Source organism: Barbatula barbatula (genome assembly GCF_947034865.1).
Source record: "Barbatula barbatula genome assembly, chromosome: 18".
Classification (NCBI taxonomy): Eukaryota; Metazoa; Chordata; class Actinopteri; order Cypriniformes; family Nemacheilidae; genus Barbatula; species Barbatula barbatula.
The window spans coordinates 9,352,150-9,374,655 of record NC_136781.1 but is presented as its reverse complement, the minus strand read 5'-3'; the positions used below and the strand labels follow the sequence as shown (position 1 = coordinate 9,374,655).

At 37.2% G+C, this 22,506-nt stretch overlaps 2 protein-coding genes across 5 annotated transcripts; one reads left to right on the top strand and one right to left on the bottom strand.

The window, feature by feature from the left end:
- Positions 1 to 3: 3 nt before the first annotated feature.
- On the top strand, positions 4 to 10,271 carry LOC306907867 (protein phosphatase Slingshot homolog 3). 4 transcript variants are annotated; one of them, XM_079480348.1, is made up of 16 exons: positions 4 to 218; positions 833 to 959; positions 1,875 to 1,912; positions 1,994 to 2,177; positions 2,846 to 2,961; positions 3,304 to 3,372; positions 3,838 to 3,903; positions 4,178 to 4,454; positions 4,955 to 5,083; positions 5,171 to 5,217; positions 5,311 to 5,457; positions 6,094 to 6,294; positions 6,460 to 6,619; positions 7,537 to 7,632; positions 7,872 to 7,967; positions 8,102 to 10,271. In XM_079480348.1, exons 2-16 carry the CDS (start codon positions 912 to 914, stop codon positions 8,249 to 8,251), a joined length of 1,824 nt encoding a protein of 607 aa, XP_079336474.1. In that variant the 5' UTR covers positions 4 to 218; positions 833 to 911; the 3' UTR covers positions 8,252 to 10,271. The 4 variants fall into 4 exon arrangements, with proteins under 4 accessions (XP_079336474.1, XP_079336477.1, XP_079336476.1 ...); XM_079480351.1 differs by having other exon boundaries at positions 33 to 218; positions 836 to 959; XM_079480350.1 differs by having other exon boundaries at positions 202 to 383.
- On the bottom strand, positions 10,198 to 13,326 carry mrpl18 (mitochondrial ribosomal protein L18). The gene is made up of 4 exons (XM_079480352.1): positions 12,922 to 13,326; positions 12,171 to 12,339; positions 11,831 to 12,065; positions 10,198 to 11,736 (listed from the first exon to the last, which is right to left on the bottom strand). The coding sequence occupies exons 1-4, from the start codon at positions 13,013 to 13,015 to the stop codon at positions 11,665 to 11,667; spliced, it is 570 nt and encodes a 189-aa protein (XP_079336478.1). The 5' UTR covers positions 13,016 to 13,326; the 3' UTR covers positions 10,198 to 11,664.
- Between the last annotated feature and the right edge of the window lie 9,180 nt (positions 13,327 to 22,506).

Genomic DNA, 22,506 nt, shown 5'->3' with positions numbered 1-22,506 from the left:
ATTACCCCAATCCGCCTCTTCCATTTAAGGGCACATTTACTTTTCTCGGCCGAGAAAAGTCTTCCTGGTTTCGTGGTGTAGTACTGCTTTCCCCTTTAAATGCATCGGAACCAGTTCATAAGTTGTGACCCGAGGATTAAAATAACTTTGATTTCTCGAGGAAATTTGCCTAAAGAGGGAATCCTTATCCGTTCGCAGGGTTTCCGCGTGCGTAGCAGGTAAGCGAACTCTCCATTTGTAGTCCGCCCTTCTTTGCTTTTCTTGAGGAACTGGCAACGCAAATCCTCGAGTCGTGTTTTGTGTTGAAACGCGGCTGTGCTTTTTGGAGCTAACGTTACATCGGCATTTTAAACACCGACCTACCGTCGTCATAACGAGATTAGGTATGTGGCATACTTTATCAGCATCTTTTTAAATACAGCGGTTTAACTGAGCTGTCTAACATGCACAGATGTTTGTTATTCTGATATGCGGTGAAAAAGCAAAGGCATGAGATGTGCAGAATGTACTACGATGACGTGCACCGCGACGTTATTACGGTATTATTACAGTTTCGTCCGCATTAAAACATCGAGCAGAAATGCCGACGCATTGCGTTTGATCGGGTGATCTCATTACTGTATTGTCATTTATGGCCAATAAATCAACAGCACGTCTCCATCTTGAATATCGAGCGGGGATGTCCACATCAGATGCGGTTATATGGCTTACTAAATAGGCCTACCATAGGAATGTAGATACGAATCGACAGCAGCATTGTAATGGAAATCTGCCGTTCTTCTTTGGACGTTGTAACAATGTGTCATTGCAATTCATTGTTCTTCCCTCGCAGCAGTTTAACTCGCAGAGACTCTTGAGGTGCTCTGCTCTGACCCGTCTGCCGGTGTATATGCAGGATAACCGGCTGTGGGATGGCTTTGTTGACCTTGCACAGAGCACCGTCTATTTGCACAACACCGGTGAGTACATACAAATATAAAGAACTTCAGCACGTTTGTTGCAGTTCTCCACGCATATTTTCACCATACTCGCACTCCCTCTTTGTGTCTCTTTAATCTTCTGTCATATTGTTTACGTCCAAAGTGTTTGTTTAATTTGTAGGAATGTCTGTTGGTAGCAGACCAAAAGTTCCTCAAACTTTAAGTGTTTAGAATCTGTTAAAGAGCCAGAATAGCTGTTCTTGAGAGGTACTTGATGATGCCCGTCAATCATTGCGTATCTTTTTTTAGGCTGTGTTATGGTCTCACAAAATTCCTTTCCACCCATAAATTTGGCATACGTTGTAGCTGGCTAGTATCTTCTTTTAAGAAGCAGAGCTTTATGAAAAACCTCATTGGCCCTCCTCTCCACCCTCTCTCTTCTCTTTCTACCTGTCTTTGTCTGGACACGTCAGTCACATAACAGGTAATGTTACTGTCTCCTGTTTCATTCCATGAGAATCGCTGATAACAGGCTCTTTGGTGTCCTTCTCTCTGTGTTCCTTCGCTGTTGCTTCTCTCCTTGTTTGTTTCTTTTCTGTTACCCTTTATCATCTTCACTATGGACTTCCTCAGTGTCTTATCATACTGCCACCGCATTACAATTCAATGTGCTTGTCAGAACGCCTCGTCATTCTGTTTCTGGGATTCCTTTTTTCCAGCTATGCCCGTTTTAGAGCATATTAATATAGAACACTTGTCCCTGACCTGACAGGTGATCCGCCAGAACTAAACAGCATCTACTGGTGTTTGTTGAAGAACGCACACTGCATCGCATCATTTCTTCACTATAAATCATCCACGCATCACTCATTTTAGCATCACTATCCAGGCAGCTCTTGAAGTTCAACCTTAATATGAATGTACTTATGTCATCTTCCTCATTTTGTTTTCAAGGATGAACTCATCCCAAGACGAGGACCTCTTCAGAAAAGGTTAATGATTGTGTATTGCAGCGTGTATAGTGTTTCCTGCAGAAATGCGTAGCTGATTAATCTTTCATTTCCACACACCAGAGAAAGTTTCGCCCTGGTAAAGGGGGCAGTGCTTCTGGTGGAAGAGAGGGAGAGAGAAGGATTACATGAAGAAACCACACCCCCTTTACTAGGTCCAAGACAAGATGGCCAGGGCTCTGACACGCAGCACAGACATTTGCATGCAATGGTTTCATTACTTCGACCAGAGGACACGGTTAAACTGGTTAGGATTCCTCAACTCTCTCTCTTTAAACCTCTATACATTGTGCTTCTTTCTTATATTGAGAGTTCCCGAGCGTCATGAAAAGTTTGGAAATATCAGTGTTTTGAAGTTGTGATTTTCACAATTTCATGAGGACGAATCATTGAAATTACAAAAATATTTGGAACTATGAATATCTATAGTTAATACACATTAGTAAACTTACATGTACAGTCACACTGTAAAATATACTAGTCAAAAGACATGGGAGCCCTGTATAATGCTCCTACACGGTCAACAATGAATACATTTACATTTAGTCATTTAGCAGACGCTTTTATCCAAAGCGACTTAAAAAGTAGAGGAATGCAATAGAAGCAATTTGTGCAACAAAAGAACAACAATGCATAGGTGCAGTAAAACTGGTCTCAGTTAGACTACAACAGCATACGACGCTCACACTGTATTGTCTACTAGTCTATAGAAATGTTCGTACCTACTGTGCTGACATTTCAGTGTTTATATTCTCCCAATTGTGCGACTAAATGGCAGTGTGTGTGTCATATTGTCACAATCCGAGTATCATATACTTTGCTTGAATTAAAATGGTAGGAAAAATATAATCGTGCTATTTTCTACTGTGTCTGTTCATTTTTATTCTGAGTTAAAGATGTCTTTCTCTCCCTCAGGCCGTGCGTTTAGAGTCTATGAGCCAAGTCAGAGTGAGATATTTGCTCATAGTCGGCACCCTTAACAAAAGACAGGAGAGTCTGCTTCTTGGCATGGACTTTCCTGAATCAAACAGGTAGGAAGTCTTTGAAAAATAAATAATATTACTTAATAAACAGACATGCTAGTTCTACTAGTTATACATGTTTAGCATCTTCATTATATTGATGGATAGATAGAACCAGCTGCAAACGTATTTCGTGACTAACTGATCAATTGCATTGCATATTAGTTTAGGGAATTATTTACATGAATGCCGATTTTAGAAAATTGTATACATCATGTCCAGCTTTACCAGTTATTAATCAGTCAGCCTAAATGTTGCATTTGATAGCAATAATTATTTTTTGCATTCTGTATTCTGTTTTCCAAGTGTAGTTCTGTAGCTTACTGTTTCTTTGTATTTTCTCTTGCTCAGTGATGAGTGCACCATTGGCCTTGTTTTGCCCTTATGGAGTGACACGCAGGTTTATCTGGATGGAGATGGGTAAGAACGTGAGAATATACATATGAATATGACCAGAATAAAAAAAGACAAACATATGATATTAACAGGTACTGTTATGTTAAGTGTATGTGGCCATAAAAGATATAAAGATAAATTGTCATTGTCAAAGTTTAATTTCACATATTGTGAGGATTTTTATGTTGTGAGAAGCTTGTAACGTGAAGAAGGCTTTAATGTTAAATTAGGAACCAGACTTAAATCCACAGCTACTGGGACATAGCAACAGTTAGTGTTGAGTGCTCTTGTCTTGAGGGGGAAATAGAACATTCTATGTGTAGCACAGTTACATTGTTAGCTCATTTTCGTCGATTGCATTATATATATAAAAAAAACAGAAATGAAAAACGTCCACGTAGGATTTAGTCTGCACAGTTTACCAGAACCATTGACTTTGTCAACCGTCAAAGTTCTGCTTTTTTAACAGTTCAGCTTGTTGTCTTGCAGAGGTTTCAGTGTGACATCTGCAGAAGTGACACGAATCTTCAAGCCTGTGTCCATTCAGACCATGTGGTAAGTTTTGAAGAAGGAAATGTTGAAGAACATCCTTATTTCTCGAACCAACAACACAATGCGAGATGGCTTTGCCTTGCAGTCTGCATACACATAACCGCATTATTCTCTCATCTGATCATTTCGCTATTTAATTGTTTCCATTAATAATGTCATGGTGGGCTTAAGTTAGTCATCTAACACTGTTTGAGACATTTGTGAAAAGCCTTAGAACTAGCTGTGTTTGTGGTTTACTTGTTCACAACTTGCTGTTCTATGTCACACTTTACTTGAGGTACGTGTTGCAAGCGCTGCATGGCTGCTGTGAGCGAGCTGTAAGAGGGGCTGTCATCCCTGGCTGTGGACTGGAGTGGGCACAACATTACAGACGGTATGTGGAATCAGACCAGCACAGCCTTAATGAATGGAGGGCGATGACTGGCCTGGAGTCAGTCAGGAAGGACAATGTAGGAAGATCCTCATCTAACCGGGAGTCAGTGGAGAGGGCGATCAAAGCTCAGCTGAGAGATATTATGAGGACTGAGGACCTGGAAAACATTACCTCAAAACAGGTAAAGGGTATAAAAGAAAATATGTTCCTTGCCTCATTGTTGTCTTATGGTTGGGGCATGGTATTTTAAAGAGAAAAATGTCTTCATGATGTCTGAGTAAATGATGCGGAGGGAAGTTTTGGGGGGTGCACACACTGGAATATGAATAGGTTTTATTTAAAAGCAGTGAGATAAATCTGGTTATCTTTGGTAGCCCATTTAAAGTTATTCACAAGATTCACCTGCAGGAGAGCTATGAGTAATGTGTCTGGGCTTGTTGTCATATGTTGAGAATCTTCATGCTATTAATATACCTGTGTATATAGTGGGGTTTATGTAATTCAGTAAACCTTGATTTTCCTGTTCTTGCAATTGATTTTGATGCTGTTTTTAGTTATTAGGCACTCATAAACATAACGTATATAAAAGATACAAGTTTAGTTTGAAAGGTTTTTATGTGACTCTATGTTGATTAAACAAAACGGTTTGGACTATAGAAACCTGTGTATGTGTGTGTGTAGGTGCGATCAGCTCTGGAGGCTAGAATGGGCATTGACATGAAAGACTACAAGGAGAACATTGACAATGAGATGATGGTCACAATGGCACAGATGGACAAACCTTCAAGAATCTTGGATTATCTTTACTTGGTGAGTGGGTATGTTTGTGTTATGTTTAATCTGCTGCATTATTGGACAAATGTTGTATATCTTCATTTATTTGTCTTTTTGTCAAAGGGTTCAGAATGGAATGCTGCCAACTTTGAAGAACTACACAAGAACAAGTATACAGATGAATGTTTGTTATTCTATTTAAGACTTGCAAGAAGTAAAGAAGCAAAATGTTCTAAAATCATGTCTGATGTTATTGTTCACAGTGTGGGCTACATCCTAAATGTCACCATGGAGATTGACAACTTTTTCCCAGAATCCTTCACCTATTTGAATGTTAGAGTTTACGATGTGGAGTCAAGCGACCTGCTCTCACACTGGAAGAACACATACATGTTTATCAGTGAAGCAAGGTGAACACATGCTCATTTTGTTGTGAAGAGGGCATGCATTCTGTTTTTCTGGTTGCAGACTGCCTACCCTAACAATTGTTTTGAATAGTTAACTTGATTTTACAAACGTAACCCATTTTTATTATACTAAAATGTGATGTAAATGTAAAAACGGAAAAATTACAACCAACATACATGGTTTACGCTTACCATCCTGTAAGAGCACCCACATTTGCCATACACACAATATATATATATAAACAATATATATAAACATATTGTGATCAGTTTTATTTATTCTGCAGCACTAATGCAAATGTTACTTACTGTTTGCTGTGAGCCTAAACACCTAGGCCCGGTTTCACAGACACGGCTTAGTTTAAGCAAGGACTATGCCTTAGTTGAATTAAGATATTTATGTCGCTTTTATGAATATGTCTTAGAAGAATACATTAGTGGATCTTGAGATAAAACAATGGCACGGATATATTTTAAGATATTTTTGGGCAAGTTATATTCAGTTAAGGCAGGTCACACTTCCTTTTAGTCTGAGACTAGCCTTAAGCCCTGTCTGTGAAACCGGGCCCTAAAGTTTTTTTCCTTAACTCACAATGTTGTTTTACGTGTTACTGTTTTCTTCTGCTGATGATGATATAGGAAAAATGGACAAGCTGTACTGGTGCATTGTAAGATGGGCGTCTCTCGCTCTGCCTCCACAGTAATAGCTTTCCTCATGAAGCATCAGGGCTGGACTTTAGAACAAGCGCTCAACCACGTCAGAGAACGACGGCCTATAGTGCAGCCCAATGAAGGTTTTCTCAAACAGCTGCAAACCTATAGTGGCATCCTCAGTGCAAGGTGACTTGTGCTCTCAAAACTGTATCTTAAAATTGTCAAATGTATTTATGTTGAATTGTGTGACCACAATAGCACAATCTTATGCTGTATAATACAGAAAGCAGAATGTTAGTATTACATTTCAAACAAGAGTGTGAGCCATGCTGACGCTTCTATGTCCTTTAGTAAGCAGCGCCACAGTACACTCTGGAGGAGGAAGTCCAAACCAGAAGTCCGTCAGCCATCTGTCAACAATGAACCAGACACGGGACAAGAACAGAAAGAGGAAGAAGAGGAACTTGAGAGTCCAGAAGAAGAAGAAAGCAGTGAAGAGGAGGAAACAGATGTAAGGAGATATGTCATATAGTCTAAAACTGGTCATCTGGGACATTTTTCTACATTTGTAAATATCTTTGATTGTCAGCCCAATATTTTAAACCAACAAATGAGACTATTACATTACAACTCTTATAACAGTATACATTACAAACAAGAACCAATGTCCCAGATTACCCAAAATGTGCCATTTCATCTATCTACTTTGTTACATTACATTGCGCTCCCTCTATCTTTTTTAAACCTGGGGCCTGAATCACAAAACATTCCTAAGAAAATAATTTTTCAACTGCCATATTTTTTCTTAAAATCTAATTTAATAAAAAAGATAGGACTTAAAAATCAAGACAGTTCTAAAAATGAAGAAGAATCCAAATTCTGTAAATTTAATCTTAAAATTTAGATTGTCTCACGGTAGTTTTAAATCTCAAAAGGTAAAATGTGTAATACTTGGATTAGTTTTTTTGGATTAGGATTACAGTATATTTTATTACTTTAGCTATCATTATTAAAAACGGAATGCTTTTTAATTTTTTTATAGGACAAAGCAACTCGAAACTGAGAGAGTCGCAGATATTATGGCTGGGAAACACACAAAAAGTATCATAATAAATATAATTTTGGCTAACATACGATCGTAAATGCCGTTTAACACATCACATGCTAATAAACAGTTATACGAACTAAAGCAAGGCGCTTGTTACACAAATACAAAACACATTTATTGTATAGACGAATATATACAGTTACCAAACGAACAGGCGAGTGTGATCATTGACAAATTGTCATTTATTCTTACGAAAAAAAGATTTCTTAAGAAAAGATTTGAGAGCTTAAGAAATGTTTGAGAATCGCAGTTAGGAACATTTTTAAAAACTTTTTATATGACATATGCCAGTTGCTTTATATTGAATTCTTCTTTTTCAGGTCTTTGATGAACAAACGGATGAGAGTTTTCCTGACACTTCTGAGCCAGAGACAGCCACATCCAACCCACTCATTACTATACAGGAAAGCGAAAAGGTTAGACCGTCAGATTTGTTAATTTTTTTTTTAATTGTATCTAGTTTTTTTATACATTTTATTTCAAACATTATTAACTACTTGGCTGAAGTGGATTTTCTTTTGAAATGCTGGCTCTTATTGAAACCGAACAAATACATAAATATCATGAAAGATAATACAGAAAGAATAGACAATACAGTCAAAGGGCTGAAAGATATTGACATAAATAATGGCTTCTGTATCACTTTTTATTCAAGGTGTCTTCAAGCCCTAGCCGAAGTGGAAGGATGGATCTGTTTTCTCTTATGCAGTCTATTCAGCTCGATGATGAGGACAGAGGGGTCGATAAAGAGGTAAGAACTTGAGGGCAAAAACCAGTCCAGTTCATTTTTGAAGGGTGGTTGCATATGCAAATTGCAATTCTTTGGTTCACTGGAACAACATTGCTGTTGCAAAATAAATATCTAAAGATGTTTCCTTGGTTTAGTTACCTGTTGGTTTGAGGAATTCCCCTGCACAGCGAAGGCGGAGTCATGGACGGAGGGGTTTGACCCATCAAAAAGCTCATGTAGATAGTTCACCTGGGCCAAGCAGCAGACAGTCACAGATCAAAAACCAGGATGAAGCGGGTATCTGAAGCTCTTTAGAAATACTCCAGCTAAGAAATATATAAGAGACGGAGAAAGGTGAGAAAAGGAAACACAGATGGAGATATTAAATTATAGGACACTCTAGCGTACAGACCTTATTCCTCTGATTGTGTTATTTCAAGTTCTTTGGAGAATCATAACAGAATAAGATGAAACTTGCTTTTCTAATATTAGGTCTACCAGCAACACAGCGCACATGGTGACATTTTAGTGCAATAAGCAACAAACATCCCACTACTTTTTAGCCCAAAACACATTAACTGTGCTCAGTTTCTGATCAATTGTTTGAAAAATGAACCACAACGGCTGGTTTCTTTCTTGTCAAGTAGGTGTTGATAAAAACTATTTTTTAAGAGCAGGAATTTGTTGTTTCCATCGGAATGTGCCTTTAGGAATTTCCTTATCCTTCGCACTTTCACACTGAGCCATATTCAGTTTACTTATTCATTTTATTATGGTTAAATGAGGAAGTAGTACCTTGGCTGTGATCTCACATGTCATTCTTCGTGAAAGATTTTTCTTTTATTATGTATTCACAATAAATAAATGAATAACGCATGTGATTTCCCCATCACTGGTGATCTCCCTCATTTTTAAACTATGCAAACTTATCTTTATAGCTGTTCCCTCTCTGAATGTGAAGCTTAGTGCTGCCTTCTTGGAGATAATGAGGATGAAACTTTGTTTGTTTAAGGACACACTTGAGTATTACATTTAAATTAGCTACTAATGCTTTAATACATCAAATACCATATTTTAAAAAACATGAAGCTATTTACACAACTCGTTCAATTTGGCAGATGTTTAGTGACATTTATTCTACATATTTAAACTTTACGATATACAGGATACGAAACCTGAGAAAAGTATTTTCTTAAAAACGTGCCACGTTGTTTTGTGATTTACTGTGTAAGCTGTCTTTGCTGTATCATATTCATTCATCTTGCATGCAACACTTGTATTGGTTCAGTGCCTTCGGTTTTAAAACCAAAATAACTACATTTGTTGGTTTTAATGTTTTTGTTGTTAACATAACACAAATTCTACACATAGGTGTCTTTTGCTTTATAAGTGATAGATTTGTTTCCTTGTAAGCACCAACGCATGATGTCTCATTTAAGTACCAGACTGTATGCATGCTCTACGTACTGTATGTAAACCTGTCTTTGTTAAGCATGTGTCCTGAGTATATGTATAAAAAGTATATACAATACCTGCTGTAAAACATATTTGTTGAAATGTGTGTACTGTTCTTGCACGAAGTGCCATTTTTGTGAAACCAAAGTCATGTTGTGTAATGATTATATTAAGGCCACACTGGTTTGGAGTTTTTTTCCACATGAGAACAAAGAATAATGTGTATTAATGATAGATAATCAATCTACTTAGCGCAGAGCTGATTTTCCTGATGTGCCATGCTTTACCAGCTTCAGTAACCATGCTATATGTTATTCAGATTCCATTATTGGTATCGGGTGGTGTTAAATATAATATATATGTCAAGGTTACTGTTTCTTTTTCTATTTATGACTGTTCTTAAAATGTATCATTTTTATTTGATATACAAGGTTGTCTGTACTATAAAAATTAAAAGTGATTCTATGAGGGTTTGCGAAATATGTCTACTGGGATTCAGCTATAGCACCTTGCCTATACAGATTTTTAATTATATGGATAAATGCACAGGGATTTTACATCTGAATGACACTTTCGTCCAAAAGAACATACCATGCATTCAAAGTATACAGTGTTTTAGTTTAGATCTCATTTTATGGAGAAAAAAAATTAAACATGTACTTTAAAGTTCTCAAGAGTGGTATGTGGTGCATCTCTTTCATGTCTCCGTCACTCATTCCAGCTTGACTGTCTTGTCCGTTTCATACACAACTCCGCGAAAATGAATCCCTTTTTTGGGATATCAGAGTAGCTTTTGGAGCATATCAAACACTTACAACCAATTACAATTTCTAAGCAACAAATAATTTGCAATAAAGTGATACTTCACCCAAAAATGAAAATTCTGTCATTATTTAACCTGCGAGTTGTTCCAAATGTGTATAAACACCTTTGTTCTGATGAACGCAGAGAAAGATAATGGAATAATGCTTATATCCAAACAGATCTCCACACCCTTTGACTCCAATAGTAGGAAATATTTTCTTTTAATTTGTTCTGTTGAACGCGAAGACATTTTGAAGAATGTAGGTCAGCGAACAGTTTTGGGGCACTTTTGACTACCGTTGCTTTTTCCTAGTCAATGGGTGTTGAAAACTGTTATAAGCATTATTCCAAATATCTTTCTCTGTGTTTCTCAGAACAGAGAAATGTATACACATTTGGAATAACTGAGGTGAGTAAGGGTTCGATTGCCTGGTCCAAATCCTAGTTTAATTGCTCTCCCTGCTGGAGTGTGTTCATGTTATTTTATTTGGGTCTGAACCTCGGGTCGTTTGCGTCATCAAGACTGCAGCTGTTTGCCCTGTTGCTTGTAACAATGAGGCAGAAGACAACAAAATACATAACATTGCTCACTTCATTTTTTATACATTTATGTTTTTGAACCGTCAGTTTTGTTTCCAAAGCTTCAGTGGATAACGGCACTTTCGTATGTCTTAGGAATGTACTGGAAATGTTTTAAGAACGCTGCAGGCAAACAGAAATGGGATATAGGCTACAACTCTCTGCTTGGAGCGTGAAAGTGAATGAAACACACACACAAGGACACATTTTTACCAAAAAATACAGTAGTAATAGCGACTCACTTCGGCGATTTGGTACGATTGCGTTCATATTAGCAGCAAACCGGACTGGAGATCACATGAACCGCAACCCAGACCTCCCTTTTTAAGCGGACTCGGGTACAGTTCAAGGGTGCACAGCCGGGTTCAGAACAGCGTTCACATCATCCAAATGAACCGAACTCTGGCGTTTATCGAACCTAGGTGCGCACCAAAAGTATTAATGTGAAACCGCCCTGCATGATGACAGAATTTTTTATTTTTGGTGAAGTATCCCTATAAATAACTACACATTGCATTTTTCATTTTGTAATAAAAGTATCCTATATGGTCAGGATATTTTCATTACTTTAATTTTAATAAACCAAATTTAATAGAATGCGTTTTCTTGCCTAACATGAATCAAGTGAACAATTTTAAGAATCCTATAAAACCGTTTTAAAACTGAACTGACTCACTATAAAAAGTAAATCGAATTGTTCTCAATGTACAAAATCACTTTTGTATAGAATGAATTAACTGACCTGCAATGATAAAGTTGCACAAATAAGTGGTAAATATTTTGCTTCACCATTCTGTAACAGACTCAATGACCACACCATTTTAATATGAGAACAGTTATATTTACAGAGAATCATTACATTTTTGGAAAGAAAAATCATTTAAATGAATTTTCGCCTTGGTTCATTAAGTATAACGCCACTCTCTTTCATGGCTGTCCAGAACGTCTGACTCTGCAATGGAAGTGAAAAAAATTGACAAAGTATTTATACCATTATTAAGGTAAAATATATCCCAAAAATGCTAATCTGAATTGTACTGACTTACCGCCTCCGACCGAAACTTCCATGGGACCTCTCTATAAACGACGTGTGTGATGCCTGCTTCAAGACACCTCTGGGCAAGCACCTCACCTACAGCACGACAAGCTGCTACAGAGCGTGTGGAGCCCAGCTGTCCCTTCACTGCCCACTCTTTAGTGGAGCAAGAGAGCACAGGAACTATTGAGTCACTGGAGAACACCTCAGCTGTGACGTGTTGCTGTGAGCGCCTGAACACCAACCTGATGAAAAAGTTGAAAAAGATTATCATTATAACTTATGTCTTTGGCGCCCACAGAGATGCAAGATTCAATTTGCATATGGGTGCTCAAGAATTGCACACAAACCTGTGATAATACTGTCTAGAGGGCCAGACTGTGGCCCAGCCTCGATCCTTTACTGCAAGGGCCATCTGTTCCAAGTTTCTTGGGTTTCGGTTAACAAATGTTTTATTGATGGCTTCATTATCGCTGACCACTGGCTCTGGCTTAAGTGCTCTCTGATTAAACCTTCGATCTAGAGGGAAAAGACAATCAAATAGAACATCATGTTTGAGGGGGTTCAGCCCTGTGGGGTTGGGTTGGATTTTTTAGTACAATAACAAAATTACGTCTTATTTATGTTATAAAGAAACAAAATAATTCTTAACTCACATTGTTTAAGGTTGTTAACTCATTAACACAGAACCATTTTAGATGGCATAGTTGCACATTAAACACTACAGGGGACACTTGTGCATCAATGTGTCACCTCTTCAAATGAACACTTAAAGGGACATCACAAAATGTAGTTGAATAGTTTTTGTTGTAAAGTCTTTTTTATCCCCTAAAGGCAATGACGCGTTATTTTAATTTGTCATGAAAGTGTTAAAAAATTTTTTTATTTTATATTGCATCCCTTCTCCTTTAGCCTCGTCGTTTTTCCTGCTTGTAAATGACAGTAAACGCGTTTATCTCATAACATTAATAGTGTTGATTGTTCAGAGCAGAAACAATATTTTAAGACAGCAAAATCAGGTTCAACTGCCACAAAATGTTTGCTACCTTAATAATCGATTATATGGAAGTGATTTAATATTTGAAGGTTATCTGTACTCACACGACTGGCAGTGAATCCATGCTGCTGCTGTAGATCGCTGACATTGACTTAATAGAGTGCGAACACTACAACATACATCAGCGAACAAAGCCATTTTATAGGTCTAAAAACTCCTCAAAAACCAAGAAACAAATTATAGTTATAGATTATGTGCCCACGGCGATAACATTACATCTGACCACTTAGTGCGCCGCCATTTTGGTGGTTTGCTGCTAAAGTGCTCCGTGTGGAAGCATTACATCTTCACGTGGGTTCCGCCTATTCTGTAACAGACTCTATGACCACACCATTTAAATAAGAGTACAGTTATATATACAGTTAATGATTACATTTTAGTACAGTAAAAAACATTTAAATTAATTTTCTCAGATCAGACGATTGTTCTCCGTTTTGGTAGTTTGCTACAAAAGTGCTCCGGTGAGGAAGCATTACGTCTTCACGTGGGTTCCGTTTAGGAATCACCGAATAGTAGTGAAGATCATTTTAAAATGATAATGTTCGTGTAATATTTTTTACATAAGTAAAATATTTAAATACGTTTATAAACGTTTTAAAATTCCAACTCGTTCAATTGGTACTACATCGGCTATTAAACGATGCTGGCCACAAGAGGGCACTATTACACTACAACTGAAAAACATGCAACCACTACGCGTATATATTTGTATATATATATATATATATATATATATATATATATATATACACACACACACACACACACACACACACACACACACACAGAATCAGTGTTAACAGTGGTTTTGTGGACGTATTATGGTAGTAGGTCTACCAGAACAGTGTTGGAATATATGTAATGTGTTGGAATATACTATGGGATATCACGGAATAATTGGCTGATTATTTAAACGATATTTATTAGTACAATAACATGCATAATGTACTCTATGAACAAAGCCATTATCCTTCAATTCCTTTAGTCTTACAATACAATAGCAAGTCTTACAGTCTTATGAAGGTTTACCCCATGCACACTTCTATTTGTTCAATATTACTTTTATTTATCTCCATAATTGTGATGGGAACACATTGCTGTTGAAGTTCAATATAGTTTAAATTAAAACACATTTTTCTCTTAACAGCTCTTAGCATCCCACTCCTATATCTTCAGGAAGCGGTGGGCTCACCTTTGGATGTTGAGGGATTTTCTGCATGGCTTGATATTTTAATTTGGCCAATTTGTTTGTGCTGCATTTTTAGCATGCTGTGAAGATGATAAAATAAATGGCTCTCCAGCCAAATGAACAAGTATGCTTCTGTTAGTCAAACCTACAGAACTACAGTCTACTAATGTTAAGCAGTTTACCCAAAAACATAATTTGGGGAGGATTGTGTGTGTGCAAATCAAGTTAATATTAGAACACCAGTAGAAATTGTAAATCAAAGTATAGTAGGCTAAAGCTATTTTAGAGGATAGCGTGAGAAGGTTATCGAATCAAACTACTCACTGTAAACTCTGTACAGTTGAATAAAATACAACTCTCAGTAACGCGATAATGTTTAGAGCCTCAAGTGGAAATAAAAGATCACAATGAATCGTTTCAATGTCAACAACCAGACCAGGTGTCTGTATGTATCCATATCCAGAAGGCTGCTTACTCACACAAGCACAAATATTGTCGGCTACCTGCTCCACTGCTTCATATTGACAGAGCTCAAACTGTATATCAATGGACTCATTAGATACAAAAATGTCAGAGCTGGTGCAGGACTAAAATAAGATTGTGGAATACAACATTTATTCTAATTCTTTGGATTCAAAGGGAAAGCAGTACAACACAAAACCATTTATATTTAACATTTTAGGATAAATGAAGGACACAAGATAAAAAATGTATTCATAAATTTCAGGATTGGTCTGTAAAAGTACAAAAGAGAGATGTGCAAGCCATGTGCCTTGGTTCTGCCAGCACGATAAAACACAAATAAAGTAAATATTTATGACAACCACAAGCAATTCATTACACACGATACCTGTAACTTTGTTGTTAACCAAGGTTTTAATTTGTTATTTGTCCTATTTGTTAAATTTTATTGTCTATAGCTATATCTCTGATACATGCGTCATGTCATGTTAACAGTAAAGAAAAGAGCAATAAGGAAGAGGGATGTGAATGAGACTGGCTGTGAAACAGAAGTAACACTTGTCTCGGAATCTGTTGGAAATGTGTTGCTATGCAACAGGGATTCCAGAATGGTACCCAGACATGGTTTGACTGTGTAGATGATGGTGTGGGTGAGGGAAAAAGTGACACAGCTTCCCACATCACCACGCACACCTCAGCTCTATCTGAAATGTCAGAGTACACACCTACACACACAAAACACAGCGTCACTTAAGTAAAAATGTGTTTCATGTTCACCTTACTGGAAACAAAATGGACAAAATGGAGGTTAACTCCTGGATGTCCACATAGTCAGCATACATACAAATACACTTTTGAAACCATTCAATGTAAAACAAGATTGTTCAGTAGCGGACACTATTTTAAAGTATGGCCAAGGAGTTGATTATTAAATATGTTTAATAATCAATAAGACTCAATTTAACTAAATCTTTTGAACAAACAGCAAAGCAGTTTTGCTTATGTCCTCCGAATAGCAGTTGTCTCACTAAAGGACTTCAGCATGTCAACGTTTGACTTCCTGTTCACTACCTGAAAGCATCTTCAAATATGTGTTGGTACTCAATATAGTCTTGTTTCAATGGTAAATGCAAACTTAATCATCAAAAATATACAGGATTGCAATAAGTTTGTGAAGAAGGTGTTTGTGAGTGTAATTGTTTTGTGTGTGTGTTTTCCACATTTGAATCTTTTGATCTGAGGGTGTTGATTTTACTGAGATGCTTTGTGCTACGTAGCCCTAGGCTACACATGACCTCCATTATTTATCATCCACCGTCAAATGCACATGAGAGAAAGAGAGAGAGAGAAGCAGGCAAAGAAGAATAAAAGGCTCCACAACGCTCCTCATATCTGTGTCTTTGATCCATCCCCTAAAGAATCTTTTAAAGAGAACAATTTTGATTCTTGTCTATTGTTGCATGTTTCTGGCAAACATAGGTCAGATATAATTCTACTGAGTTAAGTGATAATCGCAGAATCACAGAACATGAAATAATACCAAACAAGGTGTTTCATATGTTTGGGTGATGTAATGCTGCCAGTCAACAGTATAGAAAATATTTAAATTATTACCAACAGTTTAAGCAAATCATCACAAGATTGTCTTCACAATTCACTGGGTACATGTGCTGGATGTCACATAATGGCAAACAGTATAACAAACCTCAAATGTGGATTTAAAGGAACAGTTCACCCTTAAATGAAAATGCTGTCTTCATTTACTCACACTCAAGTTGTTCCAGATCTGTATGCATTTCTTTGTTTCGGTGAACACTGAGAAATACTTGTAACCAAACAGTTCTTCTGTTTAAATGTCTTTGTTTTGTTGAACACAGAAGAAGATATTTATAGGAAACCAAACAGTTTTGGTGTACTTTTGACTATGGTAGTCAATGGTGGCCAAAAACATTTTGGTTACAAGCATTCTTCCAAATATTTTTCTCTCTGTTCAACCGATCCTATATTCATTAATTTCCCCTTTAAAGTTACTGAGACTCCAACCAAATAAGTACAGCCCCACATAAACATTAAAATGACAAATTCTGACTTTATTGGCTATCGTACTGCCTTCGTCGAATAGACGAATGTTTAATTAGCTCAATTATTTTAATTTTTAATTTTACAACCTGCTGTTGTGGGGCAAAACAAAGAGTAGAACACCAATGGCTTAAGCATGAGAGGGAGGTTTAATGAGGTAAGTGGCCACATCCCCATAGAGTTGACCCAGTTAAGAGTTTGATCAACCAGGTGTGAGCTATGATGCCAAGCCAGCTGGGAGAAGAGGAGTACTTCATCACTGTCATGCCTGTGAACAGAGAATACATTTACCCCAATAACCACTATTACCACACTTTTATTATTTTCATACACGGCATGTGAAGTGGCTGAAACACGTGAAACATTATTACACACATTGCACACACTGAATGTGACTCGATGAGGAGTGAATGATGCATAATAATAACGCTAATAATCATTTATTTATAAAGCACATTTAAAAAACAGCGCATAGGCTGACCAAAGTGCAGAGTAAGAAAGATACAGAACAGAGTACGAAAGATAAATAAAAAAGTCAACAAATCAACAAATAATATAGTAAATGCTGTCACTGTTTTTTGCTGTTTCCTACAAATACGCTACATAACCTTAACAAGGCACAAACATACTGATAAATTTAGCACTGAAGCACAAAGACATGATTCACCAGCTTTTTGAATGAGGTTGGATCTACATGAGATGCACAAAGAAAAAAATGCAGAAGTCTGACAAACATGATTAAAGCAAAAGTTTATCTTCCAACAACAGTGAATTACCTGGTAAATTACTTTTACATTCCCTCAAATAAAAAAGGTAAGTGCATCTCTGTTTAGGTTGTGTCACAAAACTGTCACCGAATTAGCCAGTGGCTGTAAAGCACAACTGATGCCCTGCCAGAATGAAAAATGCCTTTGGCAGGAAGAGTGAAATAAAGCCTTTCATTTTAGAACTCAATTATCCAGACTGCCCAATCGATCTCTCTTGGGCAGGGCCATATAGACAGGAGTGTCACTCCATTCAAAAGTGGCACAGGCAAACAAAAGAAATACTCAATGCATTTTGAAATCCTTTTCGAGTTACTAAACACGGATTGATTAATGTGTGAGAGAAGCACTTGCATTTAAATAGGATTTCTGAGATGAAAGCATTGCATCACAACATGGTCGAGCACTCATATAATAGTATTCTTTCCCTAATCTGAATGTATGTGTATCAGGGGTGTGCAAGGGATTGCTAAACATGTAAATTAATAAATACCTTTTTTAAGGTTAAACTGGGAATGAATAGTTTGAAAGAATATTTTTGACCACCACCCGGATAAATTACAGCTGCATCTTTCGAAACCTGTGGTTTGTTTATAGTCTTTTTAATGGCTTTTAAAAAGTAATATGTGCAAGTGTATTTTTTAAAGTTTTTCCAATCACCATGACTATTATCTGTGACCAAAGACGCTCATAAATTGACCAGCTCCGTAAATAAGACGACAGATTTTTTTATCACAAAGATTAATTTGGCTGCGCATACTTGACAAACTGCCCAGACCTGATTAAATAGCAAAGATTAAGTTCCTAATGTTGATCCAATGAGAGGTCATATAGTCTAGAGAGGGAACTATAAAGCTGACTAAATGAGAATAACGCTTCCATCATCAAGTCTCATTATTTGCTAATTGCAAACTAATTGTATTTGTAAAATTAATGTACTCATGCTGTGTCTGTGAAAACATTTTTTTTACTTTTAGCAGTCAATCCATCAAAATGATGGAGCATATCCATACTACAGACAAATCATCTTAAAGTGACAGTTCACCCAAAAATAAAAACGTAATAATGTACTCACCCTCATGTCATTTCATTTCTTAGCAATGTGATCATTGAAGGACAGCTGTTCATCAAATATGACTCTGAGGTTCCTGGCTGATTCGGAGGGAGTGATAGTGGAATTGCCAAGCTGGATGGTGAGATCGTGTTGGACCGTGGGGTGTGCCGTGAACTAGAGAAGTTCTGTCTTGGCCAACACTTTTCGGGGTAATTTTTAAAATATTTACCACTGTGTATGACCATGCCTACGGATGTTACAAAAAACCCAGAAGTGACCTGCATGTAAACTTTATTGTAGAGCGAGTATTACAGCCCCAGTCTAAAGCCATGGTAATGTATATATGGTGATATCTAAACTATGGTGATGTCACCATTAAAAATGAGTTGGCTGTAGTAGATCTCTAGATGTATTGTTTTGAGGACTATCTCATCGCTTAAACTGGTTTCTCTGTCGTCTTTGAAGCCAAATCATTCATCTCCGGCTGAAGAATATAAAGGGAGCCAAGAGCCACAGGCAGCTCACTCTAAAAACTCTAATCATACCTTGGACGTTCTTTTAGCAGCAAAGTAAATAATTAGAAGGATTTTAATGATACAGCGACGGTAATTATGGGTAATCAAGATTTAACAGCTGAGTTATTTTTCTCTCTGTGGCATTGTAAACTGAACAAAACAATCCTGTGAAATTTTAATAACCGCCTCAGAAATTATTAAAGGAATGTGTATTCAGATTATGTGATTAATGTAACAGCAAATTATGTGATGTAGAATCGACATTATGTTTTCTCTTACCCCAAGCTACTTTATACAATCAGCTTTAAATTGGCTGTGGTCATAGATATTGTGTGTGATATAATTTAACTTGGCTAAAAATAAATAAGAGAAATCACAGCATGATTTAACATATTAAAAGTGCACAATATTATTTGTTCCACGCATGGCTGCTATTTTCTGGATCCTATGTACTATATTATTGCGAGCGGTAGTTTTGCATAACTTTCTCCTTTTATGGCAAATGTCTGGCTCTGTGCTGCAAGGGATGCCTTATTTCCATAGCAACACTATCTTGGAACAGTGTAGACGGTTGGCTTAAAAAGAACGAAGGTGGGTTTGCCTATCTGAGCTCCTCTGAGAAAAAAGACAGACAGAATTTTAATTTGACATACCGAGCGTCACATATTCATTTGTTTAACATTTTAAAGAGCACTGAAATAGAGCTCTACATAATATCTGTAACCACAGCTTAAACATTGAATGGCTAACACATGAGACTGCAGTAATATTGGCAATTCATTGCTGATCTAATTGATTCCATGATTTATTCTTTTCTTTTATTTCATTCCCGTTTTACGTTGCTCTGTTTTGGCAGCCACGCCTGCATAGCTTACATATTATGACAGCTTTGATCAAATTTTCTGTCCAGACAATGTGATGAGTGGGTGGTCAAGAGTTTCCTGCTGTCATGCACAACATGCAACTCAACTGTCTTGATCTAAAGTGTGTCAATGGTTTTATAATCATATGTGGAGAGCATTTGTGTAGATCAAACGGGAAAGCACAATGTAAGATGGCCATGCCAAAATCATGCATATACGAAAAAAAATCTCAAATGCATAAATGATGTGAGTAGTTCACTTCAAAATATCCCCCATTGACTTTCCATTATAATTTCTATTCCTTCTATGGAAGGTCAATGGGGCTTATTTTAACATGAACTACTCCCTTAAGAAACAACATTGGCACTTATCAGACTGGAAATTAAGTGCAAATCATGAACATTGCATTTTGGAACACAGTATTGCACACATTGTTCTCTGTTTAGTTTAAAGGTGTGTCTTTCATGGGGAGCTGGGTGTGTGGATACGCGCGGATGTCCAGCTTGAGAGGCGGGAAAGACTTGTTTTGGTATTTTGTAGCAGATGTTGTATTTGGGTTAGGCTCTTTTGATCTAAATGAAATTCACCAGGGAACAGTTTTTACTGGTTTATTGTATCAAATTCAAAGAGAACGAAAACGCACACATACATACGCAGACACGCTCGGAACAGCAGTCTGTTCCTCTGGTGACCCCTGCTCTTGAAGAACCATCACTTTGATCCTCCTCAGCCCTGGCATTGTTCAGGACTGGCTGGCACCTCAGATGGAAATCATGCCAGCTGTGGGTGTCTGGGAGGTCTCAGAATAAAAGAATGAAAATCAAAAACTGGCCACAGATGCTGTGCATTTGAACGGCTGAAGAACTGAAGTGATCTTATGGCCTATTATGGTTAGCCAGAGGTCAACTTCAGCAGCTGGGTAAAAAACAGGAAAGATGCAAAAAACGATTGTCAGAATACAGCTCTCACTAAATCCTTGGTGTTTCGAGTCTGACGTCATCAGGTACACGTAGCCGTGTTTTTTGGCAAGTTAAAGAATCATAGGTAGTTTAGATAGTTTGGATTAGGTGTGTAGGGTTTCGTTAGACTCGAAACACCAAGGATTTAGTCAAAACCATCAAGCCCCGCTCACAGATCTGACTCGAAACACCAAAGATTTAGTGAGAGAATACAGCCCACTGCATGCGAGGAAAGAGAATGAGATGAGACATTATCTATATTTTAATACATTCCTTTTTTACTCTTCTCAAGGGGTCTACCCTGGACTTGTTATGGTATCTACGGTGCTGCTTTTACTGCAATTTCATTTTATAGTAAAAAAAAGAACAGCATCAGCATATTGCAAGTGCTACTTATTTTTCTTTCTCTTTTTTTCTTCCTTATATGGAACAACCAAGTGTCATTGTCATGCTTTTTCCAAGAGAGGTGCCTTAAGCAAAAAAGTGAAACACTAACACATTCCATCAATACGTGATAATGGGTGTGATATGTTTTTTAATAGCTGTAAGAAAAGGGCACAGGCATGTTGTGTTGTGTTAATTACAAATGTGTTTTGAAAGAATAATCTTCTATATTCACCCTGAAGCTAAAATGTTGATAATTATGAAATGTTGTTGATGTTTTGCGGTTGCTAAAAGCTTTTAATGAAAAACCTTTTCTTCATTTCACAGCAGAGGCAACAGACAACATACTGACCTGCACACTGTTTACTGCTTTGTCATGTGAAGTGAAGCAAAGTGTCGTGTGTGAATCTAATCTGGCTTTATAATCTTGTTTTAGGTGGAAACCAGCATCCTCAGAGAGTTTCTCCATCAGTTCTATCACCAAGCCTCCATTTCAAATAAATACAATCCGGAATGACATGTTTGTCTCGCTGTGATAGACTGAAACACTATCTTTGGTATATCCTCCTTCTTCTCCTTGGAGGAATGTTAGATTGGTGGGCGGTCAGAGTAGGTTCTGGCTGATTATTCAGGATAAAAAGAAACCATCTATTTTTATCCATTTGCTTGTCAAAATGTTGAGTAAGACATTTTAAGATTTTATAGAATGTCATGTTTAAAGGAACAGTTCACCCAAAAATTAACATTACAACTTTATTGTTTCACCCGCGAGAATTTTGAACAACTCGAGGGTAAGTAAATGAAGAACTGTCCTTTAATTTAACTTCTTTACATTTATGCATTTGGCAGACGCTTTATCTAAATTTGTATGTGCAATCCCCCGGGATCAAACCCACAACCTTGGCATTGCTAGTGCCATACATACTCTAACCACTTAGCTACTGGAAAGCATTTTTAATATTATCTTTATTATTTTTAAATGAATGTTTTGTTTTTCTAATGTTCAAATTATAATTGAATTGATCTTCAGTCATCTTTTTTGCTTGCATTTTAACATTATTTAATTGAAAGTTTAATGACCCCAAGTTGTGTGTTGTGCACATCAATCAATGTCGTATATATGCTTGAGACAGTATGACTCTGCATTCAAGCAGCACAGTTTGTCTTGCAGCCAGCAGTTAACATAAATCCTGTAGAAATGAGGCCATTTTCCCACCCAGAATTAATGTCTACCATTAGGCTGACTGACCGGCTGCAGCTGACGTGAGATATTACCTTTTTCAAGACTTCTGGGACTTTGTTAGCCACGTGACTCTCAGAACCCTAAGAAAGTTCATTATGGAGAGACGGTCTCTTTGGA

Bases quoted from the DNA above. Each gene is read 5' to 3' on its own strand.
- mrpl18 (XM_079480352.1), bottom strand. From the start codon at position 13,015: ATGGCTTTGTTCGCTGATGTATGTTGTAGTGTTCGCACTCTATTAAGT. The intron at 12,340-12,921 runs GTGAGTACAGAT...TTTTCCCTCTAG, and splicing joins ATGGATTCACTGCCAGTCGT to ATCGAAGGTTTAATCAGAGA. The intron at 11,737-11,830 runs GTAAGTCAGTAC...CTTCCATTGCAG, and splicing joins GGAAGTTTCGGTCGGAGGCG to AGTCAGACGTTCTGGACAGC.
- LOC306907867 (XM_079480348.1), top strand. From the start codon at position 912: ATGGCTTTGTTGACCTTGCACAGAGCACCGTCTATTTGCACAACACCG. The intron at 1,913-1,993 runs GTTAATGATTGT...TCCACACACCAG, and splicing joins CGAGGACCTCTTCAGAAAAG to AGAAAGTTTCGCCCTGGTAA. The intron at 5,458-6,093 runs GTGAACACATGC...ATGATGATATAG, and splicing joins ATGTTTATCAGTGAAGCAAG to GAAAAATGGACAAGCTGTAC.